The sequence below is a fragment of the Garra rufa genome, chromosome 12 (assembly GCF_049309525.1).
Source record: "Garra rufa chromosome 12, GarRuf1.0, whole genome shotgun sequence".
Classification (NCBI taxonomy): domain Eukaryota; kingdom Metazoa; phylum Chordata; class Actinopteri; order Cypriniformes; family Cyprinidae; genus Garra; species Garra rufa.
The window spans coordinates 17,988,877-18,011,083 of NC_133372.1; the positions used below are offsets into that span (position 1 = coordinate 17,988,877).

General features: G+C 34.4%; 2 protein-coding genes across 2 annotated transcripts in view; one reads left to right on the forward strand and one right to left on the reverse strand.

Annotated features, from left to right (window-relative positions):
• Window positions 1-614, forward strand: part of ten1 (TEN1 subunit of CST complex) — a 31,623-nt gene extending 31,009 nt beyond the window's left edge. Inside the window, exon 3 of the mRNA XM_073851538.1 lies at window positions 95-614. Within this exon, the coding sequence (XP_073707639.1) occupies window positions 95-264 (170 nt within the window). The 3' untranslated portion in view covers window positions 265-614. The remainder of the gene's footprint in view (window positions 1-94) is intronic.
• On the reverse strand, window positions 615-22,122 carry evpla (envoplakin a). Its single transcript, XM_073851537.1, has 22 exons — window positions 21,935-22,122; window positions 18,408-18,507; window positions 18,153-18,307; window positions 17,834-17,957; window positions 15,561-15,692; window positions 15,299-15,340; window positions 14,974-15,135; window positions 14,198-14,305; window positions 13,931-14,026; window positions 13,715-13,825; window positions 13,414-13,560; window positions 13,140-13,294; window positions 12,671-12,768; window positions 9,427-9,599; window positions 8,819-8,997; window positions 8,596-8,734; window positions 7,261-7,454; window positions 6,954-7,104; window positions 6,772-6,855; window positions 5,582-5,689; window positions 4,949-5,041; window positions 615-4,787 (listed from the first exon to the last, which is right to left on the reverse strand). The coding sequence occupies exons 1-22, from the start codon at window positions 21,982-21,984 to the stop codon at window positions 1,446-1,448; spliced, it is 5,943 nt and encodes a 1,980-aa protein (XP_073707638.1). The 5' UTR covers window positions 21,985-22,122; the 3' UTR covers window positions 615-1,445.
• Window positions 22,123-22,207: the final 85 nt, after the last annotated feature.

Here is a 22,207-nt window from a genome sequence, read left to right on the forward strand (position 1 = left end):
GAAATGAACCGCAGTTGCAGCCTATATCTAGAAGCATTTTGGTTGTGTTTGTATTCAGAATTTAACCAGAATTTTCTGTTGCTTCTTCTTTCAGGATTAATTGGAGCTGTATTGCATGCTCGTGCTTTGAGTAGTGTTGATGGCATAGACGTCACACTGCTGCAAAAAGCCATTATGGAACAGAGATGTTTCTTTAAGGAGAGAATGCCTGAGATAAATGTGCAAGCTCCCAGCTGTGAGCCCTCATATATGAAAAACCTGTAAAATGTGATTATTTGAGAAATATTTTTCATTGTTGAGTTTTTGTACAATTTGAGAGTATATGACTTTGTATCAACTTCTCAAAAGCATAGCATTGTAAAGTTTATTTACAGAAATTAGATGTAAATCAAGTTAGATTTTCTTTTTACATTTATCTAATGATTATCATTAGCTAGCTGTGAAAATAAATCTACTTTTACATTTTTGGAAATAAGTAAAATATGCTGTGTTTATAGCAAAGGTGAATAGCTCTTCAGTTATATATTTTGATGCTGTATACTGTGTGGTATTTGCTTTAAATTTTGACACACCCTGTGTATAATGAATGTTAAGTACAAGAGGTAAAAACTCTATACCGCTTCAGTTTTTTTATTGAAAAAAAACAATACAATTATACATTTTTCACTATTACAAAGACACATACCAGTATATGTGCTGCTTACTAAATAGCCTTGCATATGCCTGCAAATAATATATTTGATACCACTCTTGCAACAAAAAAAAGAGTACAGTCAATGCAACAAAAAAGGACAGAAGTCATTCATTGCATTTTTAATTATTTTCAATTATTCTTAACAGCAGTTTCAGAAAGGATAGAGAATGTTAAAGACATAAATAAAAGTGTAATGACATTTCTGGCCCATCATACCAAGGAAATAAAAAAAGGCTAATTTATTATCCATATTTGTTTTCTGATAAATATTTCTTGCATTCATGTGATACAATATTCTGCACCATTATATACTGTATAAAATGAAAAAACAAGCATCTTAGCGGCTGAGATTTTTAAATGACTACATTCAATTTAACTAATTTCATTAATGTGGTTAAATTGGCAGATTTTATATAGCACCTGAGATTTATAGTATGTTGTATTACAAGTACAGTATAGATCAGATTAAATCTTACTATTTTCTTCTCAAGTTTAAAAAGCTTTTATTTGTCTAAACACATACATGGTGTGCAGATTCAATTTATTTTTTGTTCTTAAGAATACATTGAATCAACACAACCACTAAACACAATTATAAACTGGTGCAGAGCTTTACTGTACTGTTTGTTTGTTTTTGTGTGTGATAAATATTACAGTAATATTATAACCAATGAGAAATGATTCAATTAAGTCAACAGTGCAGAAACTTGAATGAATTACATATTTTGTAAACCAATGAGACTATAAGTGGCTATTTATGACTAAAATATGAGGAAGAATAGGCAGAATCTTTTGAGGAAGCAGGAAGCATAGGAAGACCTGATAGTGGGTCTGTCTTACAACGAGCCAAAGCCTGCTTGTAGTTGATCTTCTCCTTTGTGATGGGGTCAGTCAGCTCCTTTGCATAGTTGATCTCTTCCTGAAGCTCTCTCATCATTGTGCTGTCAATCATCTTAGAGCTGACAGCATCTACAATGTTAACTCTTCCTGCTTTGTTGGGGTTGACCAACCCACCTGTCAGAAATTGTGCCTCCATGTATCTCATGGCATTCTCTTTGGGCATCCACCCTTTCTGTACAGCCTCTCCGACTGACAGACGTTCTTTGGTCATAGGGTCCTCAACTCCAGTGAAAGCTTTTTGAGCATTTAATAACCGCTGTAGTTGACTGGACTCAATCAGACTTCGATCAGCTGCTTTGTGGACAGAATATCTTATGCTGTTGCTGATGTCCACAATACCACCAGTGGCTGCCTGTGCTTCAAGCAGTTTTTGGGCTGTGTTGGTGTCAATCATCTTTCGATCCATGGCACTGCGGACATTAAGACATGAATCAGTGTGTACATCATACACACCACAAATGGGGAACTCTTCATTAAGCTGTTGAGTTTGTTGGCTGGTAACTGGAGTGTATGGCCGAGATTTTGTTTCACCAGCCACAAGAAGAGCAAACTCTGAGATCGGCATTTTGCCATCCTTGTACTGTTGTAGTTGGTATTTAGTCACTCTGCCTTCTTTTAGTGCATTATTGATGGAGTACTGTTTGCCACTCTTACGATCTTGCAAAACAGATATCTCACCATCAGGCCCCATTGTGGTTATTTCCTCCCAGTCGCACTCTAGTTCCTGTAATTGTATGTACTGGTTGCGATCAATGAAGCCTTGCATGTAGGCATCATATGGTAACATGTCTTTACCAGTGTTAGGGTCCAAGATGCTGATTTTTGTAGACACATTGACTTCTTTAGTGCGCATCTCTGAGGAATCCTCCTTCCTCAAACTGTTCTTTAGTTCCCTGATTATGTTATCTCGCTTATGAATTTTGTCCTTCTCATCCAGGATCTCCCTTTCTAGCCTCTGAACATCTGATTCCATTTTAATGCTTCTTTGCCTGTTCATTTGATTTCTTTCACTCATCAGCCTAGACTGCTGCTGGAATGAGATGCTGATGTTTTGTCTTTCAGATTCCAAAGTTCTAAGCTCTCTCTGGATGTTTTCTTTTTCTCTTTGCAGCTTGTCCCGATCTTGAATCAAGTTGGTCTCCTCCAGAGACGCGGTAGTTCTTTTACTTGCTAGTCGTTGAAGTTTCTCATCTAGACGGTGGATTTCATCCTCAAGGTCTCGTCTGGCATTTTTCTTCTGAGTTAACTGTTCTCTGAAGTGAGACCGCTCTGCTTCCACAGCCTGATCTTTCTCTACGCGAACAACGTCTTTATAGATGGTCTTCTCAACGGACTTCTCTCGCTGCAAGATTTCTATCTCCAGTGTCAGTTTCCTGATATCTCTTTCTAAACGCATAATGTCACTGCTCTCTTTATCCATATCTGTTCGAAGACCATTGGTCAGTTTATCTAGTTTTGGATCCCTCTCAACTTTCAGAACTTCCTCTATGACTATGTTCTCTTCAATAGGAGGTGGAGCAGTTTCTAGCTCATGGATTCTGGATTTAATTTGTCTCAACTCAGTTTCCACTTGGATCTTTCTTTGCCTTTCATCACTGTTTCTCATGGTTATCTCCTTGTCCTCTATAAGTGCTCTCATCTGCTGCACCTCTAACTCCAATTTTCTCCGATTCTTCACTTCTTCATCCAGACTCCTACCTAGCCTATCATGATCAAGGATCTGCCTTGGGTCCTTTTGTAGACGCACCACCTCTTGCACTACTACTTTTTCCTCTGGCTTTTGTCTCTCAAGCTGAATGTATTTATTTTGAAGATCAAACACCATTTCCTCTATAGTTCTGCGCCTTTGAGTTTCCTCACGGACCTCTCTCCTGAGACGATCTGCTTCCTTCTCCAGAAGTGGGTCATCAACATACCTAGTTACATCTTTAGTGACAATCTTGGTCTCAACCTTTGACTTTTCAGCCTTCCATTCATCCCTGTTATTTCTAAGACGGATAAGCTCATCCTGCAAAGTACTGTAGGTTTTCTGCAAAGAATATACTTGATCAGAGAGCCTCTGTATTTCTTTTACATTCTCTGGACTTCTTTCTTCTTTTACAACATCCTGAACTACTTCCTCATACTGAATTTTGGGTTTCTGTGTGTATAGCACTCCGAGATCTGTTTTGACAAAGCTTATTTGTCTCTCAATGTCTGAGAACTGTCTGCTATGGTCTTGAAGCTCCTTTCTCAAGCGTTGCATCTCTGCCTCTGTCTCAGGGGCCACTCTGAAGTTCTCATTTATGATTTCTTTGATTTCCACTGTGGGCTTTATCTTTTGTATTTGGACATATTGTGACTGAAGTGTGCTAAGTGCGGTCATGAGACTTTTGTTCTCATTTCTCACTTCTTCTATTGTAGTAAAAAGATCTTTAGACTCACTTATGAGTGCAGGGTCCTGCTCAACCCTCTTCACCTCCTTGGTGACAACTTTTGGCTCTAAAGTTGGGATGAGCCTCTCAAGAGAACTGATCTGGCTTTTGGTTTGAGAGATTTCACTTTTCAGTGATTTGGTCCTCTCACCTTCATCTGAGATGGCCATCTCAAATGTCCTAACTGCCTTCAGCATTTCTGGATCTTTTTTCAGTGTTACTACTTCCTTTTGCACCACCCTCTCTTTTATGTTTTGCTTCTTTTGCTCCAACATTCTTATCTCTGTTTGCAGGTAAGCCTTCTCTTGATCTTTAACTTTAAGTTCACTTCTCAATTTGCTTATGTTTTCTCGAATGTTTGATGCTTCTAAATCCAACTGAGGGTCTTTCTCTACCTCTGTCACTTCTCTTGTCACTAGCCTGGGCTTGGTGTTCTTAAGTTCACTTTCTAGGCTAGTTATCTTTCTGGTCAGTACCTCAATCTCACTCTGTGTTTTGGTGCGTTTCATTGCTTCCTCGTGAATTTTCTTTTGAAAGTCCTCCACATTTGCCTCAAGTTTTGGGTCACGGAAATACTGCAGAACTTCCTTCTCCTCCACTCGCTCTACTCCTCTTCGATTCTTCAGAGAAAAATATCTGTTCTTGATGGTGCTCAGGCTGTTCTCTGCATTGGTACGTTTTGCAATTTCCTCTTTTAATTCTTTCTGGAGAACTTCAGTGTCCTCAGCAGCTTTTTGTTGCATCTGTTGTTGTTGTACAGCATTAACTTTTACCACATTCTGTATAAATAGAGGAAAGACTAGTTAATATTTCAAAGATTATTAGTTTGAACACTTTACATGGATGATTTACTTTTCACAACAAAGATTAAAATGGATTTTATGGTACAAATCCCTTCTGATCAGTGGTAAACTACAAAAAATGTTGATAACATTTGCACCTCAGCCATGATGGACTTTGCTAAGTTCATCTGGTTGAGTAATTGTTGACTCTCAGCGGCTGTCTCAGCATAATGGTTTGTAAGATCCTTCTCCTGTAGTACAAAAAAGAGAGAATTAAGTACAGTATTTAATTGCTATTAGAAATTATATGTCATGTCAAAGTCCTTTTAAGACAAGTCATTTCACTCCGATGCCTCTTGGGCATGCAAGTGCAGCTCCTATCTCTTTGAATAGGGAAACACCAAATACTCCAAAACTACTCATTAAGCTTACGATTAAATTTCATATTTGAAAACACTAATAAAAACTGACAACAACAGTCTCATAAAGCTTGTTTCTTACATTCATATGTTGTTAAAAAAGCTTGTTTTTGATGCTAGACCAGCCAATCCACATGCGCAATCATGAGCGTGAGTTTGCGAACACTGCCTGTTTCTATAGGAACCGAAGCTTCTAACGGCAGCTGCAGTGACGCAATGACTTTACTCATGAACGACTGGCTCTTTCATTTAGAAGGCTGGGCTTATTGATCATACTGGGTGTTGCACTTTCTCCCATTCATAAGTAATAGAAGTGCACAGTCTTCCTATATATAAAGTCTTTGATCATGTTTTACATTTCAGATATCTCACCTGTTTTGCCACAGAGCTAGCTAGGGTGGAGGTGTGAAGTCTTTTAGCATCTGTCGCAGGTATGTCATCAAGAGTAGCTTTGTACTTAACACAATTCATCTCATATTCCTGCCCAAAATAAATGCAATATACAATTTTGTAACACAGTTTAAAAAAGTTTTATTACATCACAGTTTTGTTACGATAGTGTTTTAGTGCAATGGTAAAATAAAAAATAAACCTAAATTACAAAATCAAAGTTTTGCAAATATATATTATAAAATAAAGTCATACAATTAGGAAATTAAAGTCAAAAGTATTTTACGAGAATTAAGTTGTAGCAATACGAGATACAAAATTTTGAGAATGAAGTAGTATATTGTGTGAATAAAGGTAATTCATGTGAAAATCCCACCTACTCTGCTAAAACGTCTGTTACATCCAAATTTTCATTCATCACATGTATTTTAACTTTTAAAATAGACGTTTTTTGTGGAGTACATGGTGAAATTTTTACATTAACTTTATTCACACAAAATAGTATGATGTATCTTGTATAGCTATGAATTTATTCTTGTAATTTTTTCGTCTCACAATAAAATACTGTCGTAGTTTTATACCCCCATGTAAATAAAAATGTACAGTACTGTGCAAAAGGTTTAGGCCACTAAAACTTTTACCAACAAAAAATGTTTTTAAGTTATTTCTATCTTTTGCTGTAGTGTTTCCAAACATTAATTTTGCCATTCATTGTAATAATCCAGTGAAATGTTTGTTTGCACAAGGAGTCTGACAATAGCCAGTGCTCCACACAGAGCTCTGATCCCATCATCTTGAAGAAAAACCGAGACAGACTAAATCCAGAAGAACTGTGGCAATGTCTCCAATATGCTTCAAGAGACCTACCTACGAAGATACAGTACTGTTAAAAGTTTAAGGGAATTGTGTAAAAATGCTATAAAATAAGGATGCTGTCAAAAATAATGTCATAAATAGATTATATTTATAAATTAACTTCTGTTAACTAAACTAAATCAGAATTTGGTGTGACCATCCTTTGTGTTTAAAGCAGCTTTTGCCCTAGCTACACTTTCACATAGTTTTTCAGGTAACTTTGCAGGTAGATTTCTTGAAACATCTTGGACAGTACTATATATTTGGTGTGTACTTCTGGATAAAGACATTTACTATAGCACAAATATTTAACTTACCTTGAGAACATTCTGTACATCCTTGGAGAGATCAACCACCCTGTCCATGTCATCACCTTTCCTCTGTATATCATCTGTCACCCTCTTTTGAGTTAAAGAAAACCACAATTTAAAAAATTGTACAGTTTTTTTTTTCTTCTATCATTTATATGATATAATCTGATACAGTCTACAAATCTAACCTTCTGAGAGTTCTGCTTTGCATTAATTTGAGACAAATCATCTGTGGGGTTAATCTTGTTGTTAGGTAGATTGTTTAAGAAGGAGCTCAGTGATTGGCTCACATTCTGGAAGTCCTGGTGTTTTGTGTTGACCTCTTGCAAAAGCCTCTCTCTACACATAAAAACATTTTTAGGACAACTTTTTTTTTAGGTAACAATTTTTTTTTCAGCTCATCACCGTAGAGAAGTCAGAGAAGGTATATTACAGCAACAACAATTTTAAACAGTTTAGATATTAAATACATTTTTTTGCATGAGTAGAACTAACCTTTCATTAAGCTGGTTGCTCACATTGGCATATCGGCTTTGAAGATTCTTCACTTCTGCTTCCTGTCTGCGTATATCAGGACAATACTCCTGGTAACCCTGCTGAAGTGAACTGCATACCTTCTTAAGTGCCTCTAGTTCCTCACTAAGCTTCTGCATCTCACTTTGAGCTCCAGCAACATCTTTTCTCAAACTCTGGATGAAAGACAGAAAAATTATTATAATATGTTGGGAAATTTGTTGTGAAAACAACAAACTGAGACAGTCTAAATTCAGAAGAACTGTGGCAACGTCTTCAAGATGCTCTATATACGATATATATATAACTATATATATATATGTGTGTGTGTATATATATATATATATATATATATATATATATATATATATACATATACATACACATATGTATATACACAGTACACACAGTACGTAAACAAGCTTTTATTTTGAATCGATTAATTGTGACTAATCGTTTTGCAGCTCTACATTAAATTGATCAAAAGAGACAGTAAAGACATTTATAATGGTAAAAAAATATATATTTGCAAGCTGGGTAAGAAATGTAAACTATTCAAAATGAAACATTTAAAGTTTGGTGTAAGATTTTTTATCGTTTGTTGAAAGAAATAAAGCTCTTATGTTTATGTCTATTTATTTGATCAAAAATGCAGTAAACATATTAAAATATTTGTTCAATTTAAAATATTGTTAATACTGTATTAATTTAAATATATTTAGAAACGTAATTTATTCATGTAATGCAAAGCTGAATTTTCAGCATTATTACTCCACTATTCAGTGTCACATGATCCTTCAGAAATCATTCTAAAATGCTGATTTGCTACTTAAGGACATTTAAATGTTGAAAACAGTTGTGCTGCTTAATATCTTTGTAGACATTATAGATATTTTTAGGATTCTCTGATTAAAGAAAAGTTCAAAAGTACAGCATTTGTCTGTCAATAGAAATCTTCACTGTCACTTTTGAGCAATAATGTATCCTTGCTGAAAAGAAGTATTTAAAAATCTTAGTGACCCCAATTTTGACCCCAATATTTAAATGATATATTTAATAAAAACATGGTTTTCAGACATTTCACTTGTAAAATTCAAATTAATAATAATTAATATAAATGATTAAATATATATATAACTATAACTTTTTAAGTATTTTTACCCTTAGTAAAAAAAAGAAAAAAAAGAAAAAGAAAAAGAAAATCAAGGAATATTTTAATGCTATAGCTGTGGTTATGTAGCCTAAGTAAATGATACACAAAAAAGGAAAACATGAATGGGAATGCATCCTACTAAATCATGAATGAAATGTCTTTACCTGAATCTCCTGTGTACGGGTTTGAATGGCACTAGTTTTGTCTGGGATGGTACCATCATCACTGAGCTGTTTCTCAAATCCTGAAATAGTGCTGTCCATATTCCTCAGCTGTCGCTCCAATGCCATAGAAGCATTTGCTCTAATGTTTAAAAAAAAGAGTCAAGAGTTGCAACATCTAGAATTCTATAATTTCCTATATTAATACATTTGTTGTTATGCATACTTCTTTCTGTACAGGTCAATGAGAGCAGCTAGACTGTCTTGCTTGTTTTTGGCATCATTGAGTTTTTGAGGTAAAGTGGAAGAGGTTGGCCCATTAGAGTCCTTTGAAAGTAGAGGTTCCAGGTCCTTTTGGGCAGCAGCCCTCTGTTTTTCCAACTGCTGGAGAGCTGCAGCTGTTCTCTGTTTAGAGAATAATAATTACAAATAAGCAGAGTATTGTTAAACATGGTACTCTCAATCTACCGACATTCTTTCAAAAAGCCATTTTAGAGCAGTGGTTATCAACCTTGTTCCTGAGGCCCCCCAACACTCCACAATTGAAATGTTTGCTTTGTCTGGCACATCTATTTCAGGTATTGGAGTCTCTACCTGAATCAGATGTGTTTTATTGAACAGGGCTGAGAAACACTGCTTTAGAGATTAAGGTTGTTGACAGCCATGAAACCAACTTTATATTGGTTTTATCGCATATCATAATTTTTAACCAACATAATTGAGTTTTCGGCATAGTCAGTAACAGTCAGTAGCTCATTCTGACACTTTGTGTTATGTGTAAAAACCTAGAGCAAGGCAGTTTACCTGTAATTAGATATCTAAAGCATGTCTCACCTCTTGCTCCTGCAGACGTTTAGCGAGGTCTGTGGCAGGGTCAGTGCGGTTCAGTGGGGCTCTTAGACTGCTCAGAGTGGCCATCTCAACTTGAGCTAGTTCTTTATCCATTTGGTTTAGGCGGCTAGCTACCTCTACAGCTTTGGAGTTCTCCTCAGCTCTTGGAGCAGGAACTTCAAAAATATGAAATATAAAAAAATATATAAATAAAAATATAAAAGCAAAATATTACGGAAGCGTAGAGCTGCCACCCAGGTAAAAAAAAATCTGAGCTTTATCACGTTTGTATAATATAATTATCACGTTCGTACAATATAATATCACGTTTGTACAATATAATTATCACGTTTGTACAATATACTATCACGTTCTTACAATATAATATCACGTTTGTACAATATAATTATCACGTTCGTACAATATAATATCACGTTTGTACAATATAATTATCACGTTCGTACAATATAATATCACGTTTGTACAATATACTATCACGTTCGTACAATATAATATCACGTTTGTACAATATAATTATCACGTTCGTACAATATAATATCACGTTTGTACAATATAATTATCACGTTCGTACAATATAATATCACGTTTGTACAATATACTTTTCACGTTCGTACAATATAATATCACGTTTGTACAATATAATTATCACGTTCTTACAATATAATATCACGTTTGTACAATATACTTTTCCCATTCATACAATATAATATCATGTTCATACAATATAATTATCACGTTATTACGTGAAAAATTTATTGTCAGGTGCGAAAACGAAGAGCCCTTTAATAATAACATTAACAGTAAAGCATGCATCTAACTCTGGGTGAAAAGCTTATAATAAAATCGCCAAAATTCGTCTACGTGTTAAGAATGAATAGTATAACACATTTCCAAAGCTGTAAAAGGTTATTTAAAAATAAAGCATTCATTATAAACAGTTTACTGTCTTAAGTATACCCATTTATTTAGTCTACAAATTTAAATAATAATTATAATAATTACAATTATTAGTATTATTTACGGTGAGCATTGCTGTCACACACATAAGAGCCCTGCATTATTGTTTCAGCTATTAAAATAGTCCAGTTTTGTATGTAACGCAAAGTGATTATATTTCGTTTCGTTTTTATTAAGTTAATTTAGAAAAAACGTTTGGAGCATTTTTTGTTCATTAAATATAAGTTTTTGATTTTTAAAGTAAGGACCAAGCGGCAGCGGCAGAGAATGAGTTGATCATATTGTGTTTGATCAATTTTGCCTTCTCAGATAATCATGACTTGCCTAAAATAAATATAGATCTAGGCCTAAAAGAGTTAAAGTATAAAACAATGTTCATTTCAACGTTAAAATAATATAAATGTGCGGTATTAGGCACAAATGCAATCGTTTGTACGGAGAGCCGCTTTGCAGGACATGGAGGAGCCAGCACAATCACTTGCATTTTTGCAGTGGAAACAATTTAAAATATTCCGTCATTTTTGTTCATAAAGGTACGAGTAATACATTATTCGGAACTGTAAAGGGTCTACTTTTATTTGTGTGCACTCACAATATCAACAAAACGTTGCAAACGGTGCTTGAAAAGTTGGAAACAAACATGATCCCCTCATGTCATCTCAACAGGAGTTCTTCTCAGCAAAACTCAGCAAATACATAACTCACAGACAAGATACATGTATTTATAGAAAGCTTTAAATTATTACTTAACGAAATAGAACAAATCAAAAACAAAAACTATTTCTGTAGTCTGTAAAGATTAATTTTTCTCTAAAGGCGCGTCCAAATTAAGAGGAAATGGCGATCGGCAACTTCATCCTTGCTAGACACTGACTCAGAAAACACAAGCGTTTTAGCCTTTATTTTACAATAATTACCAATAGGATAAAACACAGGCGGTGAATATAAACACTTATATATTAGTTTAATGTTGAAATTAACATTGTTTTATACCTGAACTTGCTTTTGTATATCAACATGCTTTAGACATATTTTATTTGTTATTTATACTAGTAGCCTGTTGTGATGATTTTTCACGACCCAGATTTTTTGGTGCCCCCCCAGGCACTTGGTGCCCTATGCGCAGTGCGTGGTGTGCGTGTGCGGAGGCCGGCGCTTACAATTATATTGTAAGAACGTGATAATTATATTGTACAAACGTGATATTATATTGTACAAACGTGATATTATATTGTACGAACCTGATAATTATATTGTACAAACGTGATATTATATTGTAAGAACGTGATATTATATTGTACGAACGTGAAAAGTATATTGTACAAACGTGATATTATATTGTACGAACGTGATAATTATATTGTACAAACGTGATAATATATTGTACGAACGTGATAATTATATTGTACAAACGTGATATTATATTGTACGAACGTGATAATTATATTGTACAAACGTGATATTATATTGTACGAACGTGATAATTATATTGTACAAACGTGATATTATATTGTACGAACGTGATAATTATATTGTACAAACGTGATATTATATTGTACGAACGTGATAGTATATTGTACAAACGTGATATTATATTGTACGAACGTGATAATTATATTGTACAAACGTGATATTATATTGTACGAACGTGATAATTATATTGTACAAACGTGATATTATATTGTAAGAACGTGATAGTATATTGTACAAACGTGATAATTATATTGTACAAACGTGATATTATATTGTACGAACGTGATAATTATATTGTACAAACGTGATAAAGCTCAGATTTTTTTTTTACCTGGGTGGCAGCTCTACGCAATATGACACTGATTCATTATCTATTTATTATCTTAAAGCTAAGTTCAGTGTTTATTTATGATAAGCATTTCCTACTTGTTTTATGAGTACCACATACTTTCTGTGATCAGTTCTTTCTAATTGGCTATTGTGCATTTTCAGAATAACCAGAATTTATAACTAGGTGAAATCAGTTTTTTATTTTTTTTTATTTTGGGATGAGCAAATTCAAATATGAATATTATTTATTTATTTTTTTTTTTTTTTGCCATATTTTACATCATCATTAGAACTGGAGAAGTTGTGTGGTTAGAACTACAGCTCTCAACATGATTATAATCACATTTTCCTGTTAGCATGACTTAAATAGATCATGCTTTTGAACAAAATAAGCTACAATGTAGTAAAAATATAGCAATAAAAATACAAATTGGTGTAGACAGGCCTTAATGAGTTTTTACATTACCTGGAGCCTGTAAAACAGAGGCCTTTGATGGTTGATTGTTTAGCGAAGTTCTCAAAGCAGTCCGCCTTTTCTTTAGATCTTCCAACTCTTTGCCCAGCCTGCTCATAGAAGCACAAGTCATTATTAGATATTGCTTTACTCATTAGACATTAGCATGCCCTAAGGATTCACAACAGACTTTTCCAATGTCTTTGGAGTGAAGCTGAGCAAATATCATAATATTAGGGCTATTATCGCAAATTATAAAATAAATATAAAATTACATTATATATGTTGAAAATCAAAATGAATGTGCTAAAGATGACATCAATTGGCAATTTCACCCCTTCTTCAAATTAGTCAAGAAGTGCTCATGTGCCAATGGGAATATGGTGTCATGCCACAAAACATTTCTTAAACCAGAAACTGTTGATAGGCTTGAGTTCCTTACTGAAAACTTGTGAAACACTTTCATAATTTTTATTCTTACAGGTCAACCCTGTTGATGGCATCAGGATCAGGTGGAGGAACCATAAAGCAAACTCCAGGAATTTTTTTGATTGTCCCGTCATTGGACTGGACCTCCCAGTTGTCATTGTCTGTGTTGGACTTCAGATTAAACAGCTCTCCTCTGTTCAATGAAGCCTGAGAAGAATACCATTGATTAACAAATTAAAATTAGTAACCAAAACTTGTCATGCTACATGTTAGAAAAAAAATCTTTAAAATTTATGTTTAATGTTTAAAAAAAAAAAAATTCTAACCTTGGGAGTTTTCCAGTCACACAGAGACTCAACCGTGGTAGTTTTGCTTGGAGGAGTGTGGCGAAGCTTTAGTGGTGTGATAGAGGTGCTCCGCTTCCTCAGGTCAGCCAATAGCTGCTCATTGCGTTGTAGTGGCCTTTCCTCAGCCTTCAGACATAGAATACACAATATTCACACGGTCAAAATATGCTTTTTTAATATACAGTGGCTTGGAACTTGAACTGCACTTTCAATCAATCAATCAATCAATCAATCAATAAATGGGTTTTTTTGTATCAATTAGTCAAAAATGTACTTTCACCTCAAGCTGCATCTGAATTTCAGTGCTGGTCTTGCCATTGAATGCTTTGGCATCAACAGTGGAGCCAAGCTTAGATAAAGATTCAGACAAGGTATCTGCATCCAGTTGGTACTGTGGAGAAGAACGCAAACTTGATTATGCTTTACAAATAAACAAACTGTTGATAAATAAATGTGTTTAACAAAAATGATGGATCCATCTATTTGCCCTACCTACCCTTTTGTACTCTTCTATATTGTCCAGATGTGTTTCCTGACAGATGCAAAGATTCAGAAACTTCTGCCATTCATTCCTCACGGTGTCTCTCTGGGCCTGGACACACAAATAGCACATCAGAGCTCAGCTTTGATTATGTTGTGGCATACTGAATGCAATATTTAATAACTGAACACATCATATAATTAAGTGTCATTAGTCAACTCGAATTTGCCATTCCACTCATTTGTCAGCGTGTAAGCTCACTGTGTCACATAATAAAGTTACCTGAACAGTGCTGGCTGCAGGATGTTTCAGCTCAACTAGTCGGTCTCCATCATCCTGTAATTTGTTGACCTCACTTTCATGGGACAGCAGACTGTTATTCTTGAAGTTCTGCAAAAGACAAGAGACCAAAGGGTTAATATAATGTTTTCTTTAAAATGTGCTGTTGTGACTTTTGCAGTTAACCAAATAATTAGTGCTCTATTTTCACATACTTATTTTGTACTTAATTCTTTCCCCACCAACGTTTTTTTTTTTTTTTTTTAAGTTACCAGCCACTACCAGCATTTTTGATCATTTTCACTAACATTTAATGGCCCCCAGAACATTTTGTCGTATGATTATCTAAACATGCAATACACCAAAATAAATAACAGCCTCTACTTTTAAACAAACAAAAAGCTGTTTTATTCTTGCTTCATAAAAAAAAAAATCAAATTTTTATCAAATATCGGTATCATATTCAGTACGATTAGCAAAGTACTGAACACACTCAAAGTACTCAAAGTGAACTCATTTATATATTTAAATTTTATGTATGTTGTAATTCACGGCAGAACTGTTAGGTTTGCTTCATACTCTCTGTGTCTATGAAGGGAAGGAAAATATAATTATATATGTAAAAAAATATAAAAGTAATAATAAATATAACTGTCATAAAGAAGTTTTTGTTTTTGAATAATATTCTTTCAGCTTCCCTGACTAGTAAGATGGACCCCAAGTACCCCAGTTTAAGGAATGTTGTTCTCCATTATACAAATCATTTGATCATAGCTCACCTCATACTGTCTGCGGATATCAGCATGGTCAGCCATCTGATCACTCCAGTCTTGTTTAAGAATCTTGTTCTGTTCCTCTTTCATGTATGCCACCTCCTTCTCACAGTCTTGCATGTAGTCGTACAGGCTGTTGAGATAGTGACGTCTCCATTTTGAGTTATCCTGTAAAGCATTGAAAATGCTAAATGAGAATTTTTCTGTTTTCTTTCGGTTCTTATTAAAACTCACTGTACGTTCCTGGCACCAACAGTATCTCTTACAATTTGAAGAGGCATGACAAGTTGACTTCAAAAATCATGTATCAGTAATGTGAATGATTTCTTACCAGCAGGTTAGTATATTGCTTCTTAATGGCAGCATATTCCTCCTGGAATGACATTAAGGAATGAATTTAAGGTTTTAAGAATAAAGGGTATGTTAACCAAAAAATCTAAATTCTCTCAAAAATTTAAGGCTTATATTCTAAATTTTCAGAACACAGATGACAATATTTGTAATCAACCTGAGACAAAACTGATCATAATGTATGCAAGTCTTGGTAACACACACACAAAAAGTGCCTAATTGATGGGATTTTTTAAGCTCACCGGGGAACTGGTTGATCCAAGGGATAGCTGGTTGTTGTAAGACTCAATCTCTTTATGAAGGATGTTATGAGCTGCAATCTGCTTCTTCAGGTCAGCCAGACTTGGGCCATACTCCTCTTTGCTTGCCTCTTTCTGTAATATTCAGAATTATTCAGAAATACTAATTAATTGAGACACACAAACACAGACATATATGGGTGATTCTTAGACTATGGGCACTTTTATGCACTTTGGTCATATTTTTAAAAATACATATAATTTTGGACAAATTCCTCTTTCTTTGTCAAGCTATCAATAGAACCAACCTAAAAAAAATTACTACCTTTGTATTATGATTTTTTCATACTTTTCAACCTTCTTATAGGTGTCAAAATCAGTGTTTTCTTCTTGTCGCACACCCAGACTTTTAAACTTCAACAATGAAAATACAGTTTAAAAATATGACTTATCTGGTAACTATTAATGTCCTTGAATTAAGCATTAGTAAAATAATTAAAATACATTATAGTATTTAATATGAGACCTCTATCAATATTACTTTTTATACAAAATATAGCTGTCGCACAGTATTGGTGTCATTTCCACCACAACACTGTAATATATCTTTAAAAAGTTTGTGTGAAATTTTTTTTTGATGTTTTCTATGGAAATGTTGAGTGACATCAGAGCACATGTTGGACATGGAGGGAATTTACATTTTCATCAACAACAAATGAAGAAAAATCAAAGTAAAAATTGCTTGATATTTATGCTACGTCATTTCCACCACATGCTGTACCGTCAATGGTGTTATTAAAAAGCTAAAAAATTTAAGTTAAATAAGAGTATTTTACATACACGAAATGCTAAGTAATAATTCAAAGCCAATCAGTGAAGCTATCTTCCATTTTTTCACAAAAAACTACAGAAATGTCATTTCCACCACAGTCATTTCCACCACACTGTCCTCTGTGGTGGAAATGACATTCATGGTTACAAAGTACAATTTATATGGATTGTGAGAATAGATTTGCATGACTGCAAATGTTTCAATCCAGAAACAGTCATGTTCCAGCATTGGGATGAAGCTTCCCTACATTTACCTTAATTTCTTGTCATTTCCACAATACGCTGTCATTTCCACCACCACCATGTCATTTCCACCACAAACACATTTTTAAAAAATATTTAAAGAGTTCTCATCACACATAAAAAAATATCCACAATTTATGAATCATGCCCTACTTAATATAAAACCAAAGTTATTCTATTTTTTAAATAACAGCTGTATATTGATATGCACATTTGTTCATTGCAGGTCGAAAATAAAATGTAAAATATTAACCATTTCTCTTGTAATCTAAGTTTGTCCTCTTACAGACCTTAAAACTAGACAAATTATTTAAACTTATGAGACTGTGTTATGTGACTTTTGAACAATTTTTTTTCGCGCCCATACACACACACACACACACACACACACACACACACTTTTGTGTGTTTGCATCTATATACTCTTGCAGCAAAGAATTAAATAGTGCATATGGGAGACCACTTTATGTTGCAACATTTTACACGGTTTTGTAATTTTTCCCCCTAAAGAAAGCTATTCAGATTTTGAGATTTTTTTTTTACATTCATCTGCTATAAATTAAAGAAATCTACCGCTTACATACAAACTGTTCAAACTGGTATCTTGACTGTACAAAGTGTGTTGTTACCTGATACTACCAATCGTAACAATAATACACAATGTGGACATTAGTTTAACTTTTGTATTAATTTATTATGGAGATCATCCACTTCATGTATTTTCACTAACTGGATCACTAAAGATGCTTTCGAGACCTGCTGAAGAGGCATTCCAGACACAACTCAGCTAAGCGTAGATGGATACTGGTTGTTCATTTTAAAGTTGTGAATGCTATTTTTTCACACCAGTGACGATTCAGCTCTTTGTCCCACTGAGATTTTTTATTAAAAGTTATGAACTTTTTTGAAGTGAACTCAACTGAATTTGCTTTTACTTTTTTAACTGAAATAATCTGATCATTCAAGATACATGAAGTAACAAAGTGTACCCCTAGGATATCAATGTTTTAAACTGCCCTTATGTATCTTTTTTTTTGGGGGTCAGATTCATCATCATCAACATCAGGGTTATTACTGTATCGGTTATTATTGTGTAATTATTATTGTGTGTTAATTTGACAATTACTTTTGATTATTACTACAAAAGTAAATGATTAGTCTCCCTCTCTCTTTTTTGTGTGCATATGCATGTGTTTTCTGACCTGTTTTTGGTTTAGCACCAGAGCCCAGTTAATCCTTGGCTGTAGTTCCACCTCATTCAATGGCTCATACAGCTCTCGGTAAAGGGAACAGTCTTTCAGCCAACGTTCATGAAGACGACTAACACTGTTTAGTGGCAAATAAAAATAACAATTTATGGAGCTTGTAGAAATCATCACAGTTACTATTAGTTTTCAATATAATCATAAAGATGAGACAGAAAATACACCATGCAACTCTGTTAGCTCAGTTTCGATGTGACAGAACAACAGACTTAGTCATAAACATTAGGGTGTGAAGGATGCCTTTTGTCTCACTCACTCATTCTCTATTTCTCCAGCCTGAGGGTGTTTCATTTTTTTGGCTTTGTCCATATCCAGGAACAGATCTTTTAGAAGCCCCTCTGCTCGGCCTAATAGGTCTGCATTTTCCTTCTGATGTTGTAATTTCCTGTTATTTTTCTCATTGTCAGCATCCTGAGCAAAGGGGGCAAAAGGGGTATTTATATTTATATGCCATTTACTAACATATACTGTACATACACAAACATATATATAATAGAATGTGTTGTCTTACAATGAGTAACAGCTCTTCTGCTCGTAGTACATCTTTCTCAACAGTGTCTGCATTCTTCTGCATACGTGCAATCAGCAAGGCCAGGTTGCTCACCTGTGTTCTGTCAGTTCAAAATTAAGAGTTAGTATGACAATGTGTAAAAGATACTCAAGTTCAAAATAAAGGAAAAATTAGTTGCATTAGACATTAGGAAATATGCGTAGAGCATCAGATCTCTCAGGATGATCACACATATCGGATTTACTGTAAATTAAGCATGTTAGATTTGAGTTGAGTACAGTTTTGATTAGAGATACTGTAACAGAGAACATTTTCTCATGATGTCAAAAGAATATGGTCAGCAGAACTGTTTCAGGCATAAAACATGAATGTATTTGGCATTGTTTTACTGAGGTCCAAGAAACTTAATTTGACAAGGATTAGAATCATGATTTGAGGATTTATGTACCTTCAAGTCTTAAACATACCCGTTAAATACATTGTAACTATGAACTAATCATCTGTTAAATGGTATATCAGGTAAAGATGTAAATGGTCCTAATGAATGTTAATTATTAATGAATGCCATCTTTTTATATTGTGGTTCCCTGAAACTCTGGAATTATGTACTTTTTTCTGTTCTTTATCATTCTGTCATCTTCAGTGTTTACTTCCTCCCTGAAGAAATAAAAACAATGTATTTGGGAGCTTACAGGGTAAACATTAAACAAATTCCTACCTGTTAAGTGGGATTCCAGTGGAATTACTCATCATCCCAGTTTATTTTAATCACCACCCCTGATTTATTAGCTTGTTGGTGGATATTAGTTAGATCCAGTCAGTTAGGATGCTTTGTTACATCATCATTCACTAATCTTACTCAGATTAGTGAAACCAAATTTTGTGTGACATTCATCTGATTGAAAACTAGTTCCACTCAAATTGTAAAAACTGTAATTTTATCTGTTCCCCATCAAACCATGCTAGTCCAAAGAGTTTCATCATTTTTCCTATGAATGCAAACAATGCCACACCACCCTCCACACACCCGTTCTCTCAACATCTTTTCACCCGCCCATGCATCCACCTTTTTTGGACAAGCATTAAATTGTCTAGCCCAGTTGAAATCCCTGTGTATTGAAACTTTGGGATTATGTACTTTTTTTCTGTTCTTTATCATTCTGTCATCTTCAGTGTTTACTTCCTCCCTGAATAAAAACAATGCATTTGGGAGTTTACAGGGTAAAACATTTTCGTACCTGTTAATTGGACCTCAGTGGGATTCCAGTGGAATTACACACCATCCCAGTTTATTTAATTACCACCCCTGATTTATTAGCTAGTTGGTGGGTATTAGTTAGATCCAGTCAGTTAAACTGCTTTGTTACATCATCATTCACTAAACCAAATTTTGTGAAATTCATCTGAATGAAAACTTCCACTGTCAAACAGATAAAATTGTATTTTTATCTCTTCCCCATCATACCATGCTAGTCCAAACAGTTTCATCATTGTTCCTAAGAATGCAAACAATGCCACACCACCCTACACACACCTGTTCTCTTAACATCTCTACACCCACCCATACATCCACCTTTTTTGGAGCTGTGTAAAGAGCAGAACTTGCTGTACTGACAACATCTGATCAAGAGAAACCTATTTATGACTAATTCCTTTACAATTTCCATGGTGTGCGGAGGGTGGTGTGGCATTGTTAAACAGCAATTGTTTTCGCAGATTCCTCTAAACCAACACACAGGACGACAATGACCTCATATTGTAGCTAAATTTAATTTGATAAAAAATATAAGTCAGTGACTTCAGGAAAAAGTAAGATTATTACACATAAGGAAAATCATAAAAGTCTAAAGTCAGCTGTCATCTAAACGTTGGTTTAGTTCATGAAATCAACCAGCAGAAGATAACTGCTGACATTGTTTGAGGCTCTTAGCTGAGTCCTGAAGAATTCATACATAATTTTGTTCCATTTCAGCTCACACCAAATTCCATAATAGGTCAGATAAAGGACACATCCAAAATGGATCCACATCCAGGTTGGAAAATACAAAATTACATAATACATAGAGTATACAATAACTAAAAAGTAATAGTTTTTCTGAATGGTTCTAATGTCTACTTTTATCTGTTCTATTTATAGAATTTGTTACTTTCTGCCTTCTACAACATTTTACTAGAACTATATTGTGTTTGTCTTTGAAATGTCACGTTTGCATGACCGTGTCGAAACAATGGACCAACACCCAGCAACCTAGTGGAGGAACAAGAACATCAGCCCTTACAGGAACTGAGCTGAGACAGCCAGGACAATCCTTACACAGTTTCTATTATTATTGTTATTATTATTATTATTATTTTAATAGTTTTATTGGGAGACCCTGATTACTGCATGTTTACACAACATGTTAACAACTTTATTTAGCTGTTCAGTTGTATCTATATTACTCATGCTTTAATCCAATTTGACTATTGGTGTGTTCAGATGGGAGATCTGATCTCTATACAACAATTCTGATATGTAAGAACATGCTTACAGATGATCAACAGACAGTCAGTTCGTCAGGTTTGCTTTGTTACAAATTAAGCTCTTGACCTGATCCCAGTGCAGCTAATAATGTACTGCACTGACCCAAAGGATGAAGATAATTCATAGTGTAAATGTATGGCGTATGTGTGCAGTCTTATTATTTTAAATGTATACTTTGAACTATGTGTGTTTTTTATCTTATCTTATTGTTCAGCACTTTGGTCTGCTACTGGGTGGTTGTAAAGTGCTTTATAAATAAAGTTGAATGAATGAATGGATGAATGAATGAATAATTAGCGAGAACAAGGATGACATATAGAGTAATTGTTAATTAGATTTCTTATACATCTGTAATGTTTCTTTTAAATTATAGTTTATATTGCTAATTGTATGTGTTTACATACACATAACAAGCAAAATGTATATATAGATGGTGCTGATTTCATATCATACAAAAACAATGTAATGATTCTATTTAGCAGAGCGGATAGGACTACTAATGAGCTATTAATTAAATAAGCTGGTTTGATTTTATATCTTTTAGATTTTACATTTTTTCTATTTCATGTCTCTGTTCTTCATCACCCCTGAAAAAGATTTTTATCCATTATAACTTGTGTTTAGAAAGCAAAGGTTATATTATAACCAAAACAATCAGCGTAATGGCCCACAGGACTAGTTATTCTTTCTGGAATGTTTCCATTTCCTTCTATTATTTAGGCTAATAAACTTATGATTAAGTGAAAAATGTAAAATGTAAAGTGAGAATAAAATATCACTGACCTAAATAGTACAGAATTAAATTTACAGATCATTTTTGATTGTAAAGCGTTAACCATTACAGATTTCAGATCTAATGTTCCCAGGAAAATATAGAGTTAACCATCTTTACACCTTCACTGGGCTCTGGTTACTCGAGTCTGTCTAAAACTGATCTCAGACCTGCCTGGCAACAGAACAGAACCAAAACAGCCTAGAGGATAAAATATCCAACAGCACTCACTTGCTTATCTTGGAATCATCTTTCATCGTGTTTTCTTTCTTCCTGAACATCCTAAAGGTTGTAGTGAGGTGAGATTCACCTTCTCTGCTCCGGGTGGAATTTTGTTAATCTGCCCCACTTCTCACTTCTATCCTTTACCTCCACAAGTTTCTCTGTACACACTTTCTGCCTCTCTAGTACTGTCATACAGTGGTGAAGTAAAGCTGTTCTTCTGTCTCTACTCCGCCCTGAGTAACAGGTGTTGGGCAACACCCAGACCACCTCCTTTTGCAG

What these genes read in the sequence shown, in the direction of transcription:
- evpla (XM_073851537.1), bottom strand. Translation starts at nt 21,984, where the DNA reads ATGTTCAGGAAGAAAGAAAACACGATGAAAGATGATTCCAAGATAAGC. An exon ending in ATATCCGCAGACAGTATGAG is followed by an intron (nt 14,306 to 14,973) that starts GTGAGCTATGAT and finishes TGTCTTTTGCAG; the next exon opens with AACTTCAAGAATAACAGTCT. An exon ending in CTCTGTTTTACAGGCTCCAG is followed by an intron (nt 9,600 to 12,670) that starts GTAATGTAAAAA and finishes ATATTTTTGAAG; the next exon opens with TTCCTGCTCCAAGAGCTGAG.